At 32.9% G+C, this 16,652-nt stretch overlaps 1 protein-coding gene across 1 annotated transcript; it reads right to left on the minus strand.

Moving 5' to 3' along the window:
• Nucleotides 1-5,771: 5,771 nt before the first annotated feature.
• On the minus strand, nt 5,772-11,763 carry LOC132304280 (protein DETOXIFICATION 29-like). Its single transcript, XM_059801883.1, has 8 exons — nt 11,344-11,763; nt 10,219-10,760; nt 9,549-9,635; nt 8,271-8,327; nt 7,876-8,114; nt 7,553-7,671; nt 6,466-6,552; nt 5,772-6,371 (listed from the first exon to the last, which is right to left on the minus strand). The coding sequence occupies exons 1-8, from the start codon at nt 11,689-11,691 to the stop codon at nt 6,276-6,278; spliced, it is 1,575 nt and encodes a 524-aa protein (XP_059657866.1). The 5' UTR covers nt 11,692-11,763; the 3' UTR covers nt 5,772-6,275.
• Nucleotides 11,764-16,652: the final 4,889 nt, after the last annotated feature.

Below are 16,652 nucleotides of genomic sequence, written 5' to 3' on the forward strand. Positions count from 1 at the left end.
TTCCTGATCAGGCCTTGTATTCATCAACAACATGGGCCTGGAATAGGTCGACCTTAAGTTGCTAGTTCCGCCCCGAAACTAATCTGTACCACCCATAGAGGAGTTCATGGGTCCACCAATAACCCTCCCTAGTTCTTGCAAGTACAACTTAAAAAAGATTTATCAACCAGAATCAATCATTTAGATTTCTCAAGATATTTTCTTATGAAGTTTTGTTATAGCACCCGTGAATTTTTTATTTTTTTTACATTTTTTTTAATTTTCGGTTGATACTCGCACAACCACCCCTCCCTTCGTCCCTCCCCCTCGAATAATTGTTTATGCCTAAGAGGAGTGAAATCTTATTAGACCTGATATTTTCTGAGGCATCAAAGCCAAGTTCTTACTCACTTGAATCAACTCCTTTCACCCTTTGAATTTGTTTCTAATTTTAGTCATAGCCCGATAAATAGACACTCACAAGAATTAGCTCGCATTGAATGTCACACAATTCGCTGAAGATAAAAAGGACATCCAACCCATATGAAATTTTACAACTAGAATAAATAAAATAAAATAAAATAAAAAATTAAAATTGGGTTTGATTAATTTATCAAAAGTGTGCATAGTGCACCAATAAATGTTTAGTGTCAAACATGAAAAGTGCGAGTTTAAATTTTTTTGATATTATGTAGATATTAATATTAATTGACCTCAACAAATAACTATTAATTATGTAGATATTACTATTAATTGACCTCAACAAATAACTTAGATAGGTAGATATAACTATATTATCCAGCACGCTTGTATCTTGCAACTTTTCTCTTTCTTTTCTTCCCCAAATGAGGAAATTGAGATATTTATTAGTCCAAAAGAAAATGAGTTCAAAAAGTTTATAACTGAATAATATTCCATACATATTCTACCTCTGATCTAAAAAGATGAATTTGTACCTGTTAGACTATTGCCATAGTTTGCAGTATCGGTCACGGTCGCGATATCAGTCACGGTCGCAGTATAACGGATTAAAACAAAGTCAGTTTAAATTGATCGATACGAATCGCGTATCGGACTTGAAAAAAGATAATGTATCGACCAATACGGCGAATCATTATTGTACATTTTAAAAAATTTATTTCTACAACACCAAATATGAACATCATCTTCTTGCAAATTTGTATATTAATAAATAAAAAAATTCACCAGCCACACGTTTGGTTTCCTAGAAAGTGGAAATTTGTATTGCATCATTTTCCTTTTCTGTCTACTTGATTGCTCAAAGAAAGTGACATTAAAGCAAGGAAAGACCATGCCTAACAACATTATTAGATCAATGGTCCAAACGCCAGCTAGAACCATTGAAAGGACATAATATGTGAAAATTACTCATTGGAGAAAACCAAAACTCGTGTATCTTGCTTGCCTACTATATATTAGTCAAAGCAAGTGTTAGTCGAATCAAAACTCGCATTCAGATTTATTTATAATTTTTTATTTAATTTTTTTTGGTTTCACAGTTTTTATTATTATTAATTTTTTTTAATTGAATTGGTCTATGACACACGATTCTTCTCGGCAAATATAGCTCGTTTTTACGCTACATGTACTCTCGATCTTGCTCTCGTTCTCATCTTGTGACCTAAATTCTGTTACTTTCGCACTTTCAGCTCTATGTCGCTTAACATGTGCTATAAATTTGATATTTTTTTTTTTTTTTTTTGTTCTTCAATTATGTCATTACACACATAATATAATAATTTATACACACTATGTATTGTAGAATCTTGCAACTTGCCGACGTCGACTGAGCAGACATGATAGTTGATGGAGTTGGCCAAGTAATTATTTCATGTCTTTTCGTTATTTTAGTAAAAATAAATAAATAAATGATTTTTTTTTTTTTTTCCGTCTTTTCGTTTTCCCCCTCTCGTCCTTTTAATTTGTCCCATAATTTTGCCTCTCTTTCTTTTCTTTTAGGACCACCATCTTTTTCAATCAAATGTTTTTTTCTCACTCACCCACCCACTCTTTCCGATCATAAATGGCTCTCCTCAATCAATTTTATTTATTTTTTCATTCTTTTCTCTCAACCACAAACTCTTTCCAGACGTAAATGGCACTCCTTCTACTTTAATTCTTCCTTTTTAATGTTATCCTTCTTTTCTTTTCGCCCATTCTTTTTTCCTTCCCCCACAACTAGGGTTGTAATGCTGGCAAGTTGGAGGTATAGGTCAAGCTCAACTCTATTCATACCTTCTACTCTAACTACTCAATTGGAGCTCAACTCATCCTTCTACTTTTCTCTAATTTACAACTCGTGCTTAGATTTCATATTATGAAATCAGGCTAATTCGTGTTAGCAAATCGGGTTAATTCGAGTTACCTATATAGCGAATCTTCACATTTAAAATTTAATGTGATATTGAGTCAGTTTTCGATTAATTACTCTTAAATAAAAAAAAATTTAGAAAACGTATTGCAAATTTTTAATAAATTATAAATTAATTCTTAAAAAATTAAGATTTAACAAATGAAGTTAAAAAAAAAAAAAAAAAGTGATCATAATTTCAATATTATATATAAAGCAATTAAAATAAACATATACATATATATATATATATAATATTAGAATTCTGGTTTGGTTGCTAGCACTTCAACCCCATCAATCTAAACAACTCTAATTAAGTTTGGGTTGAGATTTTTCAATCCAGACCGAATACTACTTGTAAAAATGATTGCTCAAGCTCGCGAAAAATCTATCCGGACTCAGATTGGATTCGGGTTGCCCAACTCAAGTTGCACCCTTACCCACGACACCAAAATATATTGGGTGAGCTAGACATACTATGCTATTGATATACCCACCTAATGAATATGCGCAACTTTAGTTGGTTGAGAGTAGTTTTTATGTATATGTGAGATCACTTTTGATTGAATTGTGAAGATGGACGGACTAATGACATGGCATGTTTGGCTCACCTAATATCTACTCCACATACGTGCACGCATACATCTTTTTCATGGTTGTGTTGTATAATAATCATATTCTGAAATGGCCTCAGGCTTACTTATCGGTGGGTAAAAAAAAAAAAAAAGATTATTTGAGTTGAATTAATTGGGGGTGATTGATCAACGGGTCAAAACAGTACCAAACCCCTATTTCTCCAAACTCCTATTTCTCAAAGAGAGGTCAGGAGTTCGAACTACCGTAGAGATATGTGTGTGTGAGTTCCAACTAGAAATTTTTTTTTTGGAGGTGATTGAATTGTTGCAGGGGTGGCCATACGAGCAGGATGGCAAGCACTCGTTGCATATGTGAACATTGGGTGCTATTATGTGTTTGGTGTCCCTGTGGTCTCATCATGGGTTACAGACTTGACATTGGCGTCAAGGTAAATAACACCTTCTCTCCACTCGGTCAAATTATTAATTAATATATGGTTTCTATCATTCTACTTTTGAATTCTTTTATTATAAAAAAAATAAGAATACAATTAAAACACAAAGATTTACTTGTTTCACCAGATTGAAATTTCACGAAGAGCAAAATAAATTACAAGCACATAATAATGAAAAATTGCTTCCATCATACTCCTATAGAACTAGAATTACATAATAAGTGCAAGAATATCATAATAAAATAAAAAAAAAATAAAACTCTTGGAAGAATTCGAATCAGGAACACGCCCCCAAACATCCACCTTAGGAATAGATATTGAGTGTGTTGAGTGCATAGTGCACCAACTCATCCTAGCTGTACGTGCATAACACACGCCCATGCGTACACAACACGTATAGTTCAGATAAATCCGTTGCACGATGTGCCAGGTGTACGGCCCATAAACTAAGCACATGTGATAACTGATAAGGTGTACATTACTGTCAACCCCACACTCTCTATATATAATTATTAAAATCATACCCAATTGCTTAAAGTGCACACATGTTAGAGATTTGCCTAAAAATCTTACGCCTTTATTCTTATTTTAAGACTGATTTTGATTCCTCACTTCTCCATCCTGAATAAATTTTGCTCCAAAGGCCACATTTAAAATGGTCAATTTGAACCTGTCCTGCTTAGACAACGACCTCGCATGTTCAGTATGTTGGTGTACTTATGTTTAATTCAATTTCTAGATATGACTTTGCATGTTACCATACAACATACAAATGTGGAAAATTACAAAATTCAGTAAAAGATGTTATTGTTCTTGCTCCACTTGGAAACATCTTCATATATGTTGGTATATAACACACACACACCCTCAGTGTACATCCCATTTTCAAGATAACCTAAAGCTTAAGCAAATGAATTTTTTTTTTTTTTTTTTTTTTTTTTTTTTTTTTTTTTTTTTTGTCATTTGTGATTTTGACCTTTGAAACCCTACGTTTTAGGGTTTTGAGCAGAATATATGTCTTTATTGAGCTATAATTGTGATATACGTTGCTTGTACCATTGAGATTATCAATTGAGCATGTGTGTAATGTTGATATAAGGCACTGGGAATCAAGTTCTATTCTGTGTTGATACGAAATTTCGGATTTACCCCTCAAAACACAGATTCAACATAATGAAGTTTTGTTGCCGTTATTTGATACTTTAAACTGTGTAATCAATTTTGCCCTTTGTAATAGCTTAAGTACTATTGTTATTCACCATTTTCAATGTTTTTCGAGAGCTGTGAGAGTTTATAGGGTCGAAGCAGGGTTGCTTGGGACAGGGAGAATATTTGTGTGTTGTTGTGAGCTAGGGTGTTTGAAGAGTGAGAGACAACTGAATGTGTATCTACTTACATTACAATTATTGGAGCTTACACTGGTAGAAACCAAGGCTTTTGATCTCTACTTGATAACAAACAAAAAATAATAAAAGTATAAAATAATTTAAGTTAAAGAACAAATGTTAGAAAAATCAGGTCCAGTGCTCCAACAAAATTCTTTAATCATTTTATTCCTATTTTGTAAAAAAAAAAAATTGCTACTTTCAAAACTTTGAAGAGTCCTAAAATACAGAAATAAGTGAGAATAAAAGTGATTATAATAATGAGAGAGGAGGGAGATGTGGATTCTCTAGGGAAAAAAAAAAAAAAACACCCGTTGTAATGGGAGAGGAGATAAAAAATGTGAGGAAGATGGAAAATGGTAAATAAAAAAATAAAATTTAATAGGAATGCCAATGCCCATTTGCATAGACTATTGCCGGAGAATGGAACCTCCCTAGCTCCTTCTTCGAACCATCACAATTCAACCCCTTCTTCTCCTTCGCCATTACTCCACCACCACCACCACCACCTCCACCACCATAACCAAATCTTACCATAGATACTTTCAAGTTGTTGATTCCCACCATCCCATTTGTTGGATATTATTGTTTCAGGGCCTGGGCTTTGGACTTGTTTTGCCAAAGGTTGGTGTTGCCATTTTATGAGTGGGCTTTTGTTTGTCTGTGTTGGGTCTTTCATAACCAATCCAACAGTTGGGTTCTGTTTTATATCACTGGGCCTTTCTTTTCGACTTTGTTGTGCTAAGTATACTGGTATATTTTTTCTGTTTAATTACAGTCTTAATTATCCGAAAAGAAAAGAACACTTAATAAGAGAATATGGGAAGGGAAGTTTTACCAATTCTCATAATTATGGCATTGTATGTGTGTGTGTGTGTGTGTGTGTATATACATTTTTTTTTTTTTTTTTTTCAAAATGTAGCACAAAAGTACTGTCAATAAAATCAAGATAAAAAAAACACTGGCTTTTAAAGGAAGCACTGTATTTTGCCAATGAAATATATCATTGGTGAAACAATGGATTATTATTAGTATTTATTTATTTTATTAAATAAGATTTTACATATCCAACAAAGTTGCAGAGCAAACCAAGTTACAGGCCATAGCAGACCAGAAAGGCTAAATCCAAACAACAGCAATAATACAAAAATACATCAAAAAACCAGAAAATAATAGGCCAGTGGCCTAGCAGTACCAAACCCCTACTTCCCAAAGGAAGGTCAGAAGTTCGAGTCTCAGTGGAGACATGTGTGTGTGAGTACCAACTAGGAAAAAGAAAGAAAACAACAACCAACCACTTCATCCAAGAGCATACCAACCGTGTGTGTGTGTGTGTGAAGAATTTTCAAGCACAAGAAGTAGAGAAGGAGTGGAAGGGATCAATTTGATGCGATCAGGTTGAGAAGAATTGAATCTGTTTGGATCAGGAAGATGAAGCAAACTTGGATTATTCTCACTTGTAAATAAATAAATTTTGCTAAATTTTGTGCATCCATGGCTTCTTCTTCTGTTACGCTTTCTCTTCTCGGTTTCTTCTTTCTACATCATGCTCTATCACATCTGATTCCCCTCCCCATTGTTTTATTCTTTCACCAGCAATAGAAGCCTGCATTTATCACCAGATTAAATTAACTGCACACTTCACTTTGTTAAAGTTATGTTTGGTTGCATGAAATTAATATGCATGTAGTTCTAATTACCTCTTTTTTCCAATTTGTTTTATAGATAATCCAGAAAAGGACGAATGTCTGTAAAACTGTTCCACTCAGCATTCCCCACCAAATTCCCTGAAAATTATCAATAATGATAAATCAATAAGAATCACTAAAAAAAAAATGGATTATTATTTTTTTTTTTGGGTAAATAAAATGGATTAATTCATGTGCTTAAACTTTAGCTTATCTTGAAAATGGGATGTACATGCACTTTGCGTGTGTGTGTGTGAGAGAGAGATATATACCAACATATATGAAGATGTTTCCAAGTGTAGCAAGAACAATAACATCTTTTACTGATTTTTGTAATTTTCCACATTTGTATGTTGTATGGTAACATGCAAAGCCACAAGGTGATAACATGTCAGGTCGTTGTCTAAGCAGGACAGGTCCAAAGTGACCATTTTAAATGGGGGCTTTGAAGCAAAATTTATTCAGGACGGAGAAGTGAGAAATCAAAATCAGTCTTAAAATAAGAATAAAGGTGTTAGATTTTTAGGTAAATCTCTAACATGTGTCCACTTTAAGCAATCGGATAATATTTTAGTAATTATAAAGACCGTGGAGTTTGATAGTAATGTGCATCTTATCAGTTATCACATGTGTTTATCTTACAGTTCGTGTCGCTCTGCCCCTAAGGTTGGGGAAGGTATTGGGTGTGCCTGGTGCATCGTGCACCACGCTCATATGAGCAATACGTGTTGTGCACGCGCGGATGTGTGTTATACACGTACAGGTAGGATGAGCTGATGCACCATACACCCGACACACTCAATATCTATTCTTAAGGTGGATGTTTGGGGGCGTGTTCTTGATCAGATTTTTTTTTTTTTTTTTTTTTTTTTGATATTCTTGCACTTATTAGGTAATTCTATGATGGAAGCAGTTTTTCATTATTATGTGCTTGTAATTTATTTTGCTCTTGGTGAAATTTCAATCTGTGAGGTGAAACACGTAAATATCTGTGCTTTAATTGTATTCTTAATTTCTTTTATAATAAAAGAATTCAAAAGTAGATTAATAGAAACCATATATTAATTAATAATTCCAGTGGAGAGAAGGTGTTATTTACCTTGACGCCCATGTCAAGTTTGTAACCCATGATGAGACCCACAGGGACACCAAACACATAGTAGCACCCAATGTTCACATATGCAACAATTGCTTGCCACCCTGCTCCTATGGCCACCCCTGCAACAATTCAATCACCCCCAATTAATTTAACTCAATAATTCTTTTTTTTTTTTCTTTTTTCTTTTTTTCTGAACTATTTGGAATCGTTTACATGAATCATGTCCCGTCATTAAATTCCATATCTAAGTTCATAATATCAATTAGTTTCGCAATAATATAAGTATAGGCACAAACAATTAAAATTTTGAAATTAATAAATACCAGAGAGAGCAGGTTGAACATTGTTAATGACAATGCTAAGTGCTAGCAATGGTGTAAGCTCATATACAAGCTCTTTGACTTCTGCATTGTCTGTAAATATGGATGGGTACTGCTTCTGGTTGATCATCAGAATCATTGCGAGGAAGAGGCCGAACAAGAACGAAGTTATTCCGACCACAACCACCGAGAATTTGGCCGTTCTAGGGTGGGCTGCACCGAGTTCATTTGACACTCTTACTCTGTACATTTATCCAAATTACAATTAGTAAGAATAGTTAATCAAAATTTTATTATTATTTTTATAGCTAATTTTATGTGTTGTTAATATTTTTGATGCAATTTTTATTAATTGTAGAAGGCAAATAATTGAGTAGGGAGGGGCTTGTGTTACAAACCCTACGGCTGCATTCAATCCAATAGCTTCCATGATTATCCAGCCCAAGATGTTCATGCTGCAAATGCAATAATAATAAGGACCACTACAAAGTCTGCAATATGGTAATAATACTTGTGACGACTTATATTATATAATAAGTACCACTACAAGTCCGCAATACAGTAATAATACTTGTAACAACTTAAGAAAAACACCATCATAAGAAGAGTTGGTGGGGCTCACATTTAGAGTCCGCGTGATTGACCTTTCTTTTCTTTTTCTTTTTTTTTTTTTTTTTTTTTTTTTTTTTTTTTATGGTAAAACAAACACACACACTTTTTTATCCACGACAGGACTCAAACCCCTCCCATCTCCTTTGAAGATAGAAAGTTATACCTTTTAGCCAAAGGCCCTTTGGTCCCACGTGAATGACTTGATCACATTTTATAACTACTTTTGCCAATTTATTCATTTGCTTCGGATGTGTTAAAAAAAACACAAAATATTGGAAGGGTTAATGTTATGATTGTTATCATGACATTATCATCAACTAATATAAATATAATTAAATTAATCCGACAATCACACTCTGTAACCACTTTATGGAAAGGAGAGAGCAAAAAAAAAAAAAAAAAAAAACTATTATGAATTTCACAATCGAATCTCTCGTCAATTTATAAATGGACAATTAGAATCTCCAGATAATTTTCAAAATTCTATTAACAATAATTATTTATGGTTATTGAAGGTAATTTTTTATAAGAAAATTAAAGTTGACCTCCCAAAATTTTACATTATAGTTACTTATAAAGATGGTTTGTGAAATAAATTATTTATGACTCTTTTGAACTTTTTGGTCTTGAATTAAAAAATTCAAATTTAATAATAGAAGTGCTTATTATTTTGTAAGCCTCGCAATATATATATATATATATATATATATATATATATATATTTCACAATGACTACTTTATTAATAGACTGTTACCTTATATTCTTCCTATTTATTTTTCTCATATCGTTTATACATGCATCTGGAAAAAATTTTATTGCCATTAATTTTTTTATTTATTAAATTTAACTCACTATTTGGCCCTCTAATTGAAAGTTTGATCATGGATATGGTTGAAAAATTGAAAATCCCAATTTAGAATGTGAGAAAGCACTTTGAGGCTGTAATGTTTAATTTTATTTGCTTTGAAACCTTCAATCTTGAGTTGTTGAGAGTCAGTTATACGGGAACCAATTGTATGCCTTATTTTTTAATGTTAATTAATGTGCGACATAACACACTCACCATATGGAGAAGGCGTCCACTGAAATTTCTGCATTCTTTAAAAATCCAGCAAAGAGAATTAATACGGTAAGATACCATATCTCCAAGCTGCATAAATATTGGAAAGATAAGAACATAAATCGGAAACATTGACTTAGAAATATTGAAAGCTACCAAAATTGGAAACATTGACTAAGAAATAAAGAAAGCTATCAAGTAATATATTAATTAAACAGGTGTGACCATTAAAGTGACCATATCGACTGGACCAGATCCCTGTTATTTGTGGTCATACAGATTTAATTTCACACCTATCCAAGAGCAATTCATATATATTATATTATATTTGATTATAATCAGTGTATATTGTATTTAATGATACAATAACACTTGAAACAACTAACATGTAACATTAATGTAGTGGTTGTGCATGGAATTCTCAGTTAAAACACGAAAAAAAATAAAGGAGAAGAGCGTTTGGAATTCGATCTTTGGTCGACTTTTTTAAAAGGAAAGTGCAGTTCTTTTTTAAAGTCAGTTCTCTGGACTATAAACTGAATAAATTTTCTAAAATAAAAAAATTATAAAAGACATTTTTTTTTTTTTTTTTAATTATTACAGTAGAAAAGAAGAATTGTAAAGAGAAAATATTTCAGGGGCATTAAAGGATTTTTCGAAAAACGAGTCTCACCAGATCATTACAGCAGATGCAAGAGACAACCTAACGAAGCCCCACAGATTCTGAAAGGCCTTCCATGAAAAGCCAGACCAAGCACTACCACAAGTCCCACTCAAGATATACAGAAGCTGAGCCACCACTATGAACCACCATGACAAGTTCAGCACAATGGCTCCACCCACCAGTCCACACCCCAACTTCAGCATAAACAACCAGCTGAAGAAGGTGTGGAAGAGTAAAGCCACCGCGGAGATCACCGCCATTGCCATGATCTTGCTCTGCGCCTGCAAGAACTTTGATATCGGAAAGTTCATCGCGTAAGCAAAGAGCTGAGGAATCATCCACACTGCTAAAGTTCCGGCTGCCTCCGATATCTCATCTGTCTGTCCGATGAGCCTCAAAAGCGGCGCGGCGAAGATGTAGACTTGCATCAGTATTAGGGCAGTGGCATTGAGGATAACCCATGATCTCTGCATGTAGATCCCTAACATATTGATCTGCCCAGCTCCAAAAGCTTGTCCACAAAGTGTTTCCAGCGCACTTCCCATTCCCAACTGTTGTTCCATTAAAATTCACTAATTAGTACTGACAATTTAATATGAATTCAAAACTAATGTATTAACAACTTTGAGAGTATGATACATTTCTAGGTGAGGAAATCATAGTATGATAATCACTTATAATTAGTATTGTTGTGCAATGGACGGCTATGATCACTTTATAAATTAAATCATAGTAGTGTCTTACAGAGGATCCAAACTTATTAGAAGTGAGTGGATTCTCGCAACATGCAGCATGGTACTGTATAGCAACGGACTGTTTTGATCGCTCCATTACAACACACAACAATGTAACTACATAGGATCCAGACACGTTAGAAGTTGTTGTGATCGTCCTATTACAACACCTAACAGTGTATTGTTAAGGATCCCAACTTCTTAAAAGTTGTGAGTGGATCCTCACAACATGCAATATGATACAGTATGATATTGTATTGCAGTAGACGATTGTGATCACTTTACAGATCACAGTCCTACATTGTAAGTACTGCAGATGATCCAGACTCTTAGAGATCAATCAATCTCATAATTGAATATCAGATGCAAGAATTTTTTGTTAAGATAGACTATTTGTTACCATGATCCCAATAGAGAGGGCCGCGATGACATTGTTCTCGATGGAGATGGCGGCGAGTTCAAGAGTTCCGAGATGGCCGGCGAAGGTCTGAGTAATGAAACCGAGGGTGTATTGGCAAATGGAGGTGAAGATGGCCGGTCCGGCGATTTTCCAGAGCTTCCATGACTCAACCTTTAACTCTCTGAAGAAATCTCTAACTCCATTGATGGGCTGGATGTCATTTTCATCGACAACGAAGGACGATGTATAGAAAGAACTATTTGATGCTATCAGAATGCCGTGTGGATTATCTGGATACATCTGCTCATCTTCACTTTGGGAGAGAAGTGGCTGCTTACAATTCTCCATGAGAGAGAGACGGAGAGAGAGACCAGAGAGAAATTATGAGTACAAAGTCTTTGAAATTTTGATCAGATCCGTATTGCATGAGATATATTTATATGCTGTCTAGTCCAAGTTTTTTTCTATTTTTTCCATTTGAATTATCTTTAAGTGGTCCAACTTTGACCACACACTTTGTTCCTTTTTTATTTTTCACTTTCACACCCAAAGACGTGTGCATTTTTTGTCCGCGTGTCCATTGCGTTTCAATTAATAATGCAATAATAAACTTGAATGAGTAATTTTTTTATTAATAGTGTTGCAGTTTTATTTTTTATTTTTTCTTAAACACATAGGTTCTATAACACACATCATTTAAGTTCGGGGGACGATTCAAAGCCCAAACCTTTGCCAATGCTACTATGTCCCTGAGGCGTGTTGCAACTTTACAACTTACAACACATGTACATGTTAAATGAGTATTTCATTTTAAACATAAATATATTGAATGAGTGTTACATTATTATCATGTTGTGTTCAATAGCAAGGAAGGAAAGAAGAGGTATGGAGAGAAAATAAGAAAGAATGAACAAACTTTCTTTGTTTGATAGAAATGATATAAAAAGAGAAAGGAAAATAGGAAGAATGACCCATCCTTCTTCCTTTACAAATTTTCATTTGCAAAAAATGGGCGTAAGTAAGGAAAGAAGAAGAGTGAATTATTGTAAAAATTTTAAATTAAATACTATCCTAAATTATATAAATTTTAAATTACAATATCATCCTCTATAAATTACAATACGATAAATATTATTACATATAATGATAAAAATAATTAAAACTTTATTTTTCTTCTCTCCCAACTAACATGGTAAATTATGAGTTTATTATCTTATTTTTTATATAACCGAATAAAAAGAAGAAAATACCCAATATCTTCTTTAAGGATATCTCACCCCTGGCTTCTTCTTACCCTTTCATCCAATTTTTTTCTTTCCTACATAACAGAACATGAGTGTTGTGTTGATTTAATAGTGCTACGAAAGATTATAAAAAATATGTGAATTCATGAAGAATATTTTTAAGAATAATAATATTTGGGCAGAAGAGTTAGAAAGAATTGTATAACCAAAATTTGGTGTACCCAGTCAATATCCCGAATTATATAACCGAAATTTGTTGTTAACCCAATCATTATCCCACCATAAATTTGTTTTAAACTTGTACCTCAATCAATTAAATTATTCTTCTTTGGCCTTTAATAGAGGTAGGATTACAAAAATGTGTGATTGGTACTTCTCCTTGACGATAAGATGATAAAATGTGTGAATAGATGGGGTCTTATTTTTTATTAGATTTGGATTCACATTTGTAAGATTCCGGATCAAATGGACAGAAATAGTTTCTACGCATGTCGGATTTTCTCACTAGTTTGACTTTTTATATGTACAAAGTTGCTTTTATTTAGTGAAGTTGCTTAATTTTGTGTTACTTTTGACCCACAAATGTCTTAACATGTCCCTACCTTTTTTGAATTAATTAAAGTTTTTAACCTCTACACTTACTCCTGTGTTACTTTTGACCCACATGTCTTGAAAGTGTACAGGAACGGCAATTTGTCCCATCCTCCATTATTTATTTATTTATTTATTTATTTTTAAGGACCGTTTAGTTTATTTGAATAGGGATGGTATGATATATTAAAAATTCGCGAAAATTCAATGTGGGGGCAAAAGGCCATTATTTCATTAGTATATATATATATTTCGCATTAGTATCCGTATTTCATTAGTACTGTATATATATATTTCATTAGTATATATATATTGAGATAGTTTGTTTTGCAATAAAATCTGAAACAAGTAACTTGAGCGACTATTTAAAATGTTTTTAATGTTGAATTTTATGTTAAATTGTTTAATGTTCATTTTTTTAATGAATCTTTTCAATAATTATATAATTTTAGGTGGAGGGAAGACATGAAGGAAAAAACAAACTTAACCTTAATTTATTAACAAGGTGGAGGGAAGACATGAAGGAAGAAACAAACTTTCTTCGCTTGGTCGAAGGATGCAAGGAGAGAAGAGAAAAAAAAAAAGGATGGATGAGTCATATATCCTCCTTCACATATTTTCTTTCTTCCAAATATGGACGGAAGATACGAAGGAAAACAGGCAATGTTATTATAAATATTTTTAAATTACAAAACTTTTCTTATAATTTGCCATTTCTTTTTCCTTCTCTCATAATAAAATAAAATAATCTATTATCTTATTCTCTTCTAAGAATGGAAACCAATTCCGCCCCGTTAGAAAATCCGTTATCAACTCTGCCTCTACTCCAAGACAAGTTTGTAATTGGTATATTATTTCCGCCCTTACTTTTGGAGACAACGTACCAACTCCACCTCGCGTGCTCCGTTTAATTGCGGGGAGGGTGCGGGTTATACCGCCTTTATCATTTAGTATAAAAAAAATTAATCCAATGTGCTCAATTTGGGATAATAAATAAATTGGCCTAACTTTTAAAGTATTAAGTAGTGAATATTAATATATTAACTAACACTTCCAGCAAATAACAAGGGTCTTAAAAATATTAAATATATGCTTCTTCTTCTTCTTTTTCTTAATTGATACATGCCTCCACCGAAGCTCAAATCCCTAACCTCCCTTTGTGAAGTAAGAGTCTGATACTGCAAAGCCAATAGCCTGTTGATAGATATATATATATATATATATATATATATATATATATATATATAATTTTTAAAAGTACATATATAATTAGGGTAGAGGTGGGGTGAGTTCATCACTAAAACCACCCCAGCCCCAAACCTGCTTCGGGTTTTGAATTATTTTACCATACCCACCCCAAATATATTTAGGGGGCTACTAAATCCACCCCATTAAGAGCGGCGCAAGGCAAGGTGGAAACCTATCGGGTTGGGGAAATTACCATCCTTATTCTCTTCTTTTCTAACCAACTAAACAAAAAAGAGAGAAGTACATAATCTTTTCGTTAAAGATGTCTCATTCATCCATTCTTCTCTCCCTTCCATCCAATTTTCTTCAATCGTACCAAACAAGCATTAGTGTTTGGTTAGACCAAATTAAAAGAAATAACTTTTTAACAGTGAAAATAAAATTATTTTATAATTTTTTTAAAAGAAATTTTGGTGGTAGTAGCGGCGGAGGTGACAATGATGGTGGTAAAAAGCGGCAATGCGCGGTAACGGTGGCGTTGGTTGTTATGGTAATGGTGGCAAAAACCAGTAGGCGGCAGCGATGGTGATGATGGCGATAGTAATGGAAAGCGCCTGCAACAGACAGGGGTGGCGGTGCAAGGTGGTGATGATGAATGGCGATAATTGTGGGGTGACAATGGTAGTCATAGTGATGGTGGTTTTTGGACTTTGAATGTGAGAAGATTTTTAAAACGTATTATTATTATTATTTTTTCATTATTTTTACTTTAGGAATGGAATAATCTTTCGCCATCTCATAAGGTAGATCCTGTTTAGTACGCGTTTTGTTTTTGCATTTTTGTTTTAACCTGAAACAAACAAGTTGTATTGTGTTTTGAATCGTAATCGAAAGCATGTTTAATAATGTCTTGCAAAAATTTTGGAAGCAAAAAACATAAAAGTATATTCGGTAAAAACGTATTGCAAATTTTAAAATATAATGGCTAGTTTAAAAAGGTCATTTCCAATTTTATTATTTATTTATTTTTTGTTACTGTTGATTACTATAGTGCCAATCAACATGTTAAAGCACCAAATTTGTATTTTTGACTTTTAGCCATTATTTAAGAAACGTTTCAACACTATACAAAATAAAACATTTTTACTAAACACATTTTCTTTACTGTTCATTACTACAATACCCTACAAAAACAAAAATATCAAAAAAAAACAAAGATATATACAAAACTAGCCTTAAGAAGTAGAATTTGTGAAAATCTTGGAAGGATCATTTCAACTTTAATTTGTATTACCAAAAATGAAAGGGTCCCAAACTGGTAGGATCTTGAATATCTAGTACAGTTCGATTGAGATAGAATTAGGTTACTAGATTGAAAAAAAAAATTCATGTCGGGCATGGTCTAGACAATGTATGTGTACCTGATACTGAATATATATAGAGAGAGAGATATATATATATATATATATATAATACGTAGTATATATTTTTGGGGTTCAACGACCGGCAAAAAGAGTCTATGCGGTGGATTTCCTGGCTGGCATGAAGATTAAATCACGGGGAGCTAGTATGGAATTAAACCTCTCATTTAAAACATGTGAACTTTGCATGTACACTTGGGCCCAGAAGCTTTGGAAATAAATCACGTCGAAAGAGATTTTTTGTTTGCCAGAAAAATAAATAAATAAATAAAAGGATTTTCTATGTCATCAATAACAATTTTTTTCAACCACCTCTTGCCCATCATAATAACTTGACTCTGATACTATTATTATTATTATTATTATTATTAAAATATTTATATTGTTCTTATAACACACGTATCATTTCAATCAAGAATGTGATTTGAAAGCGAGACTTTAAAGACTTACCTTCCGAATCTTTACTAGCACCGCTACAGTCCTGGACTTGATACTAATTGTTTGGTTGGGAGTATTCAACTTAAAATATTAATTCATTCAGTAGAGTGTTCATCGCCACATTTAAGTCTTAGATTCCTCACTTCACTCAATAATTGGTAAGCATTAAATTTATCCACACTAAACATGAACACTTTTTTAAACTCGAATCATATCCAACCAATTTCATTCTTGATGTGAATCAATTTCATGCTCACCAATAAACAAAAGATCAATAGCCTGAAAAAAAAAAAAAAAAAACAAACAAACAAACTTTAAATAATTATTTTAAAGCATTACCATAAAATAAAAACATCTTAACTAATAAAAATAAAACTAAACATATCTATATATTTTGTTTGCAAATAAAATGTACACACGTCTAATA

The sequence above is a fragment of the Cornus florida genome, unplaced genomic scaffold (genome assembly GCF_030987335.1).
Source record: "Cornus florida cultivar Cherokee Brave unplaced genomic scaffold, ASM3098733v1 CherokeeBrave_3.0.0_Hap2_Chr04, whole genome shotgun sequence".
In the NCBI taxonomy this organism is placed as follows: domain Eukaryota; kingdom Viridiplantae; phylum Streptophyta; class Magnoliopsida; order Cornales; family Cornaceae; genus Cornus; species Cornus florida.

Coding starts and splice junctions, on each gene's coding strand:
- LOC132304280 (XM_059801883.1), bottom strand. CDS start 11,691: ATGGAGAATTGTAAGCAGCCACTTCTCTCCCAAAGTGAAGATGAGCAG. Junction 8,328..9,548: donor GTGGACGCCTTCTCCATATG/GTGAGTGTGTTA, acceptor TTGCATTTGCAG/CATGAACATCTTGGGCTGGA. Junction 6,553..7,552: donor AACTTGACATGGGCGTCAAG/GTAAATAACACC, acceptor GATAATTTTCAG/GGAATTTGGTGGGGAATGCT.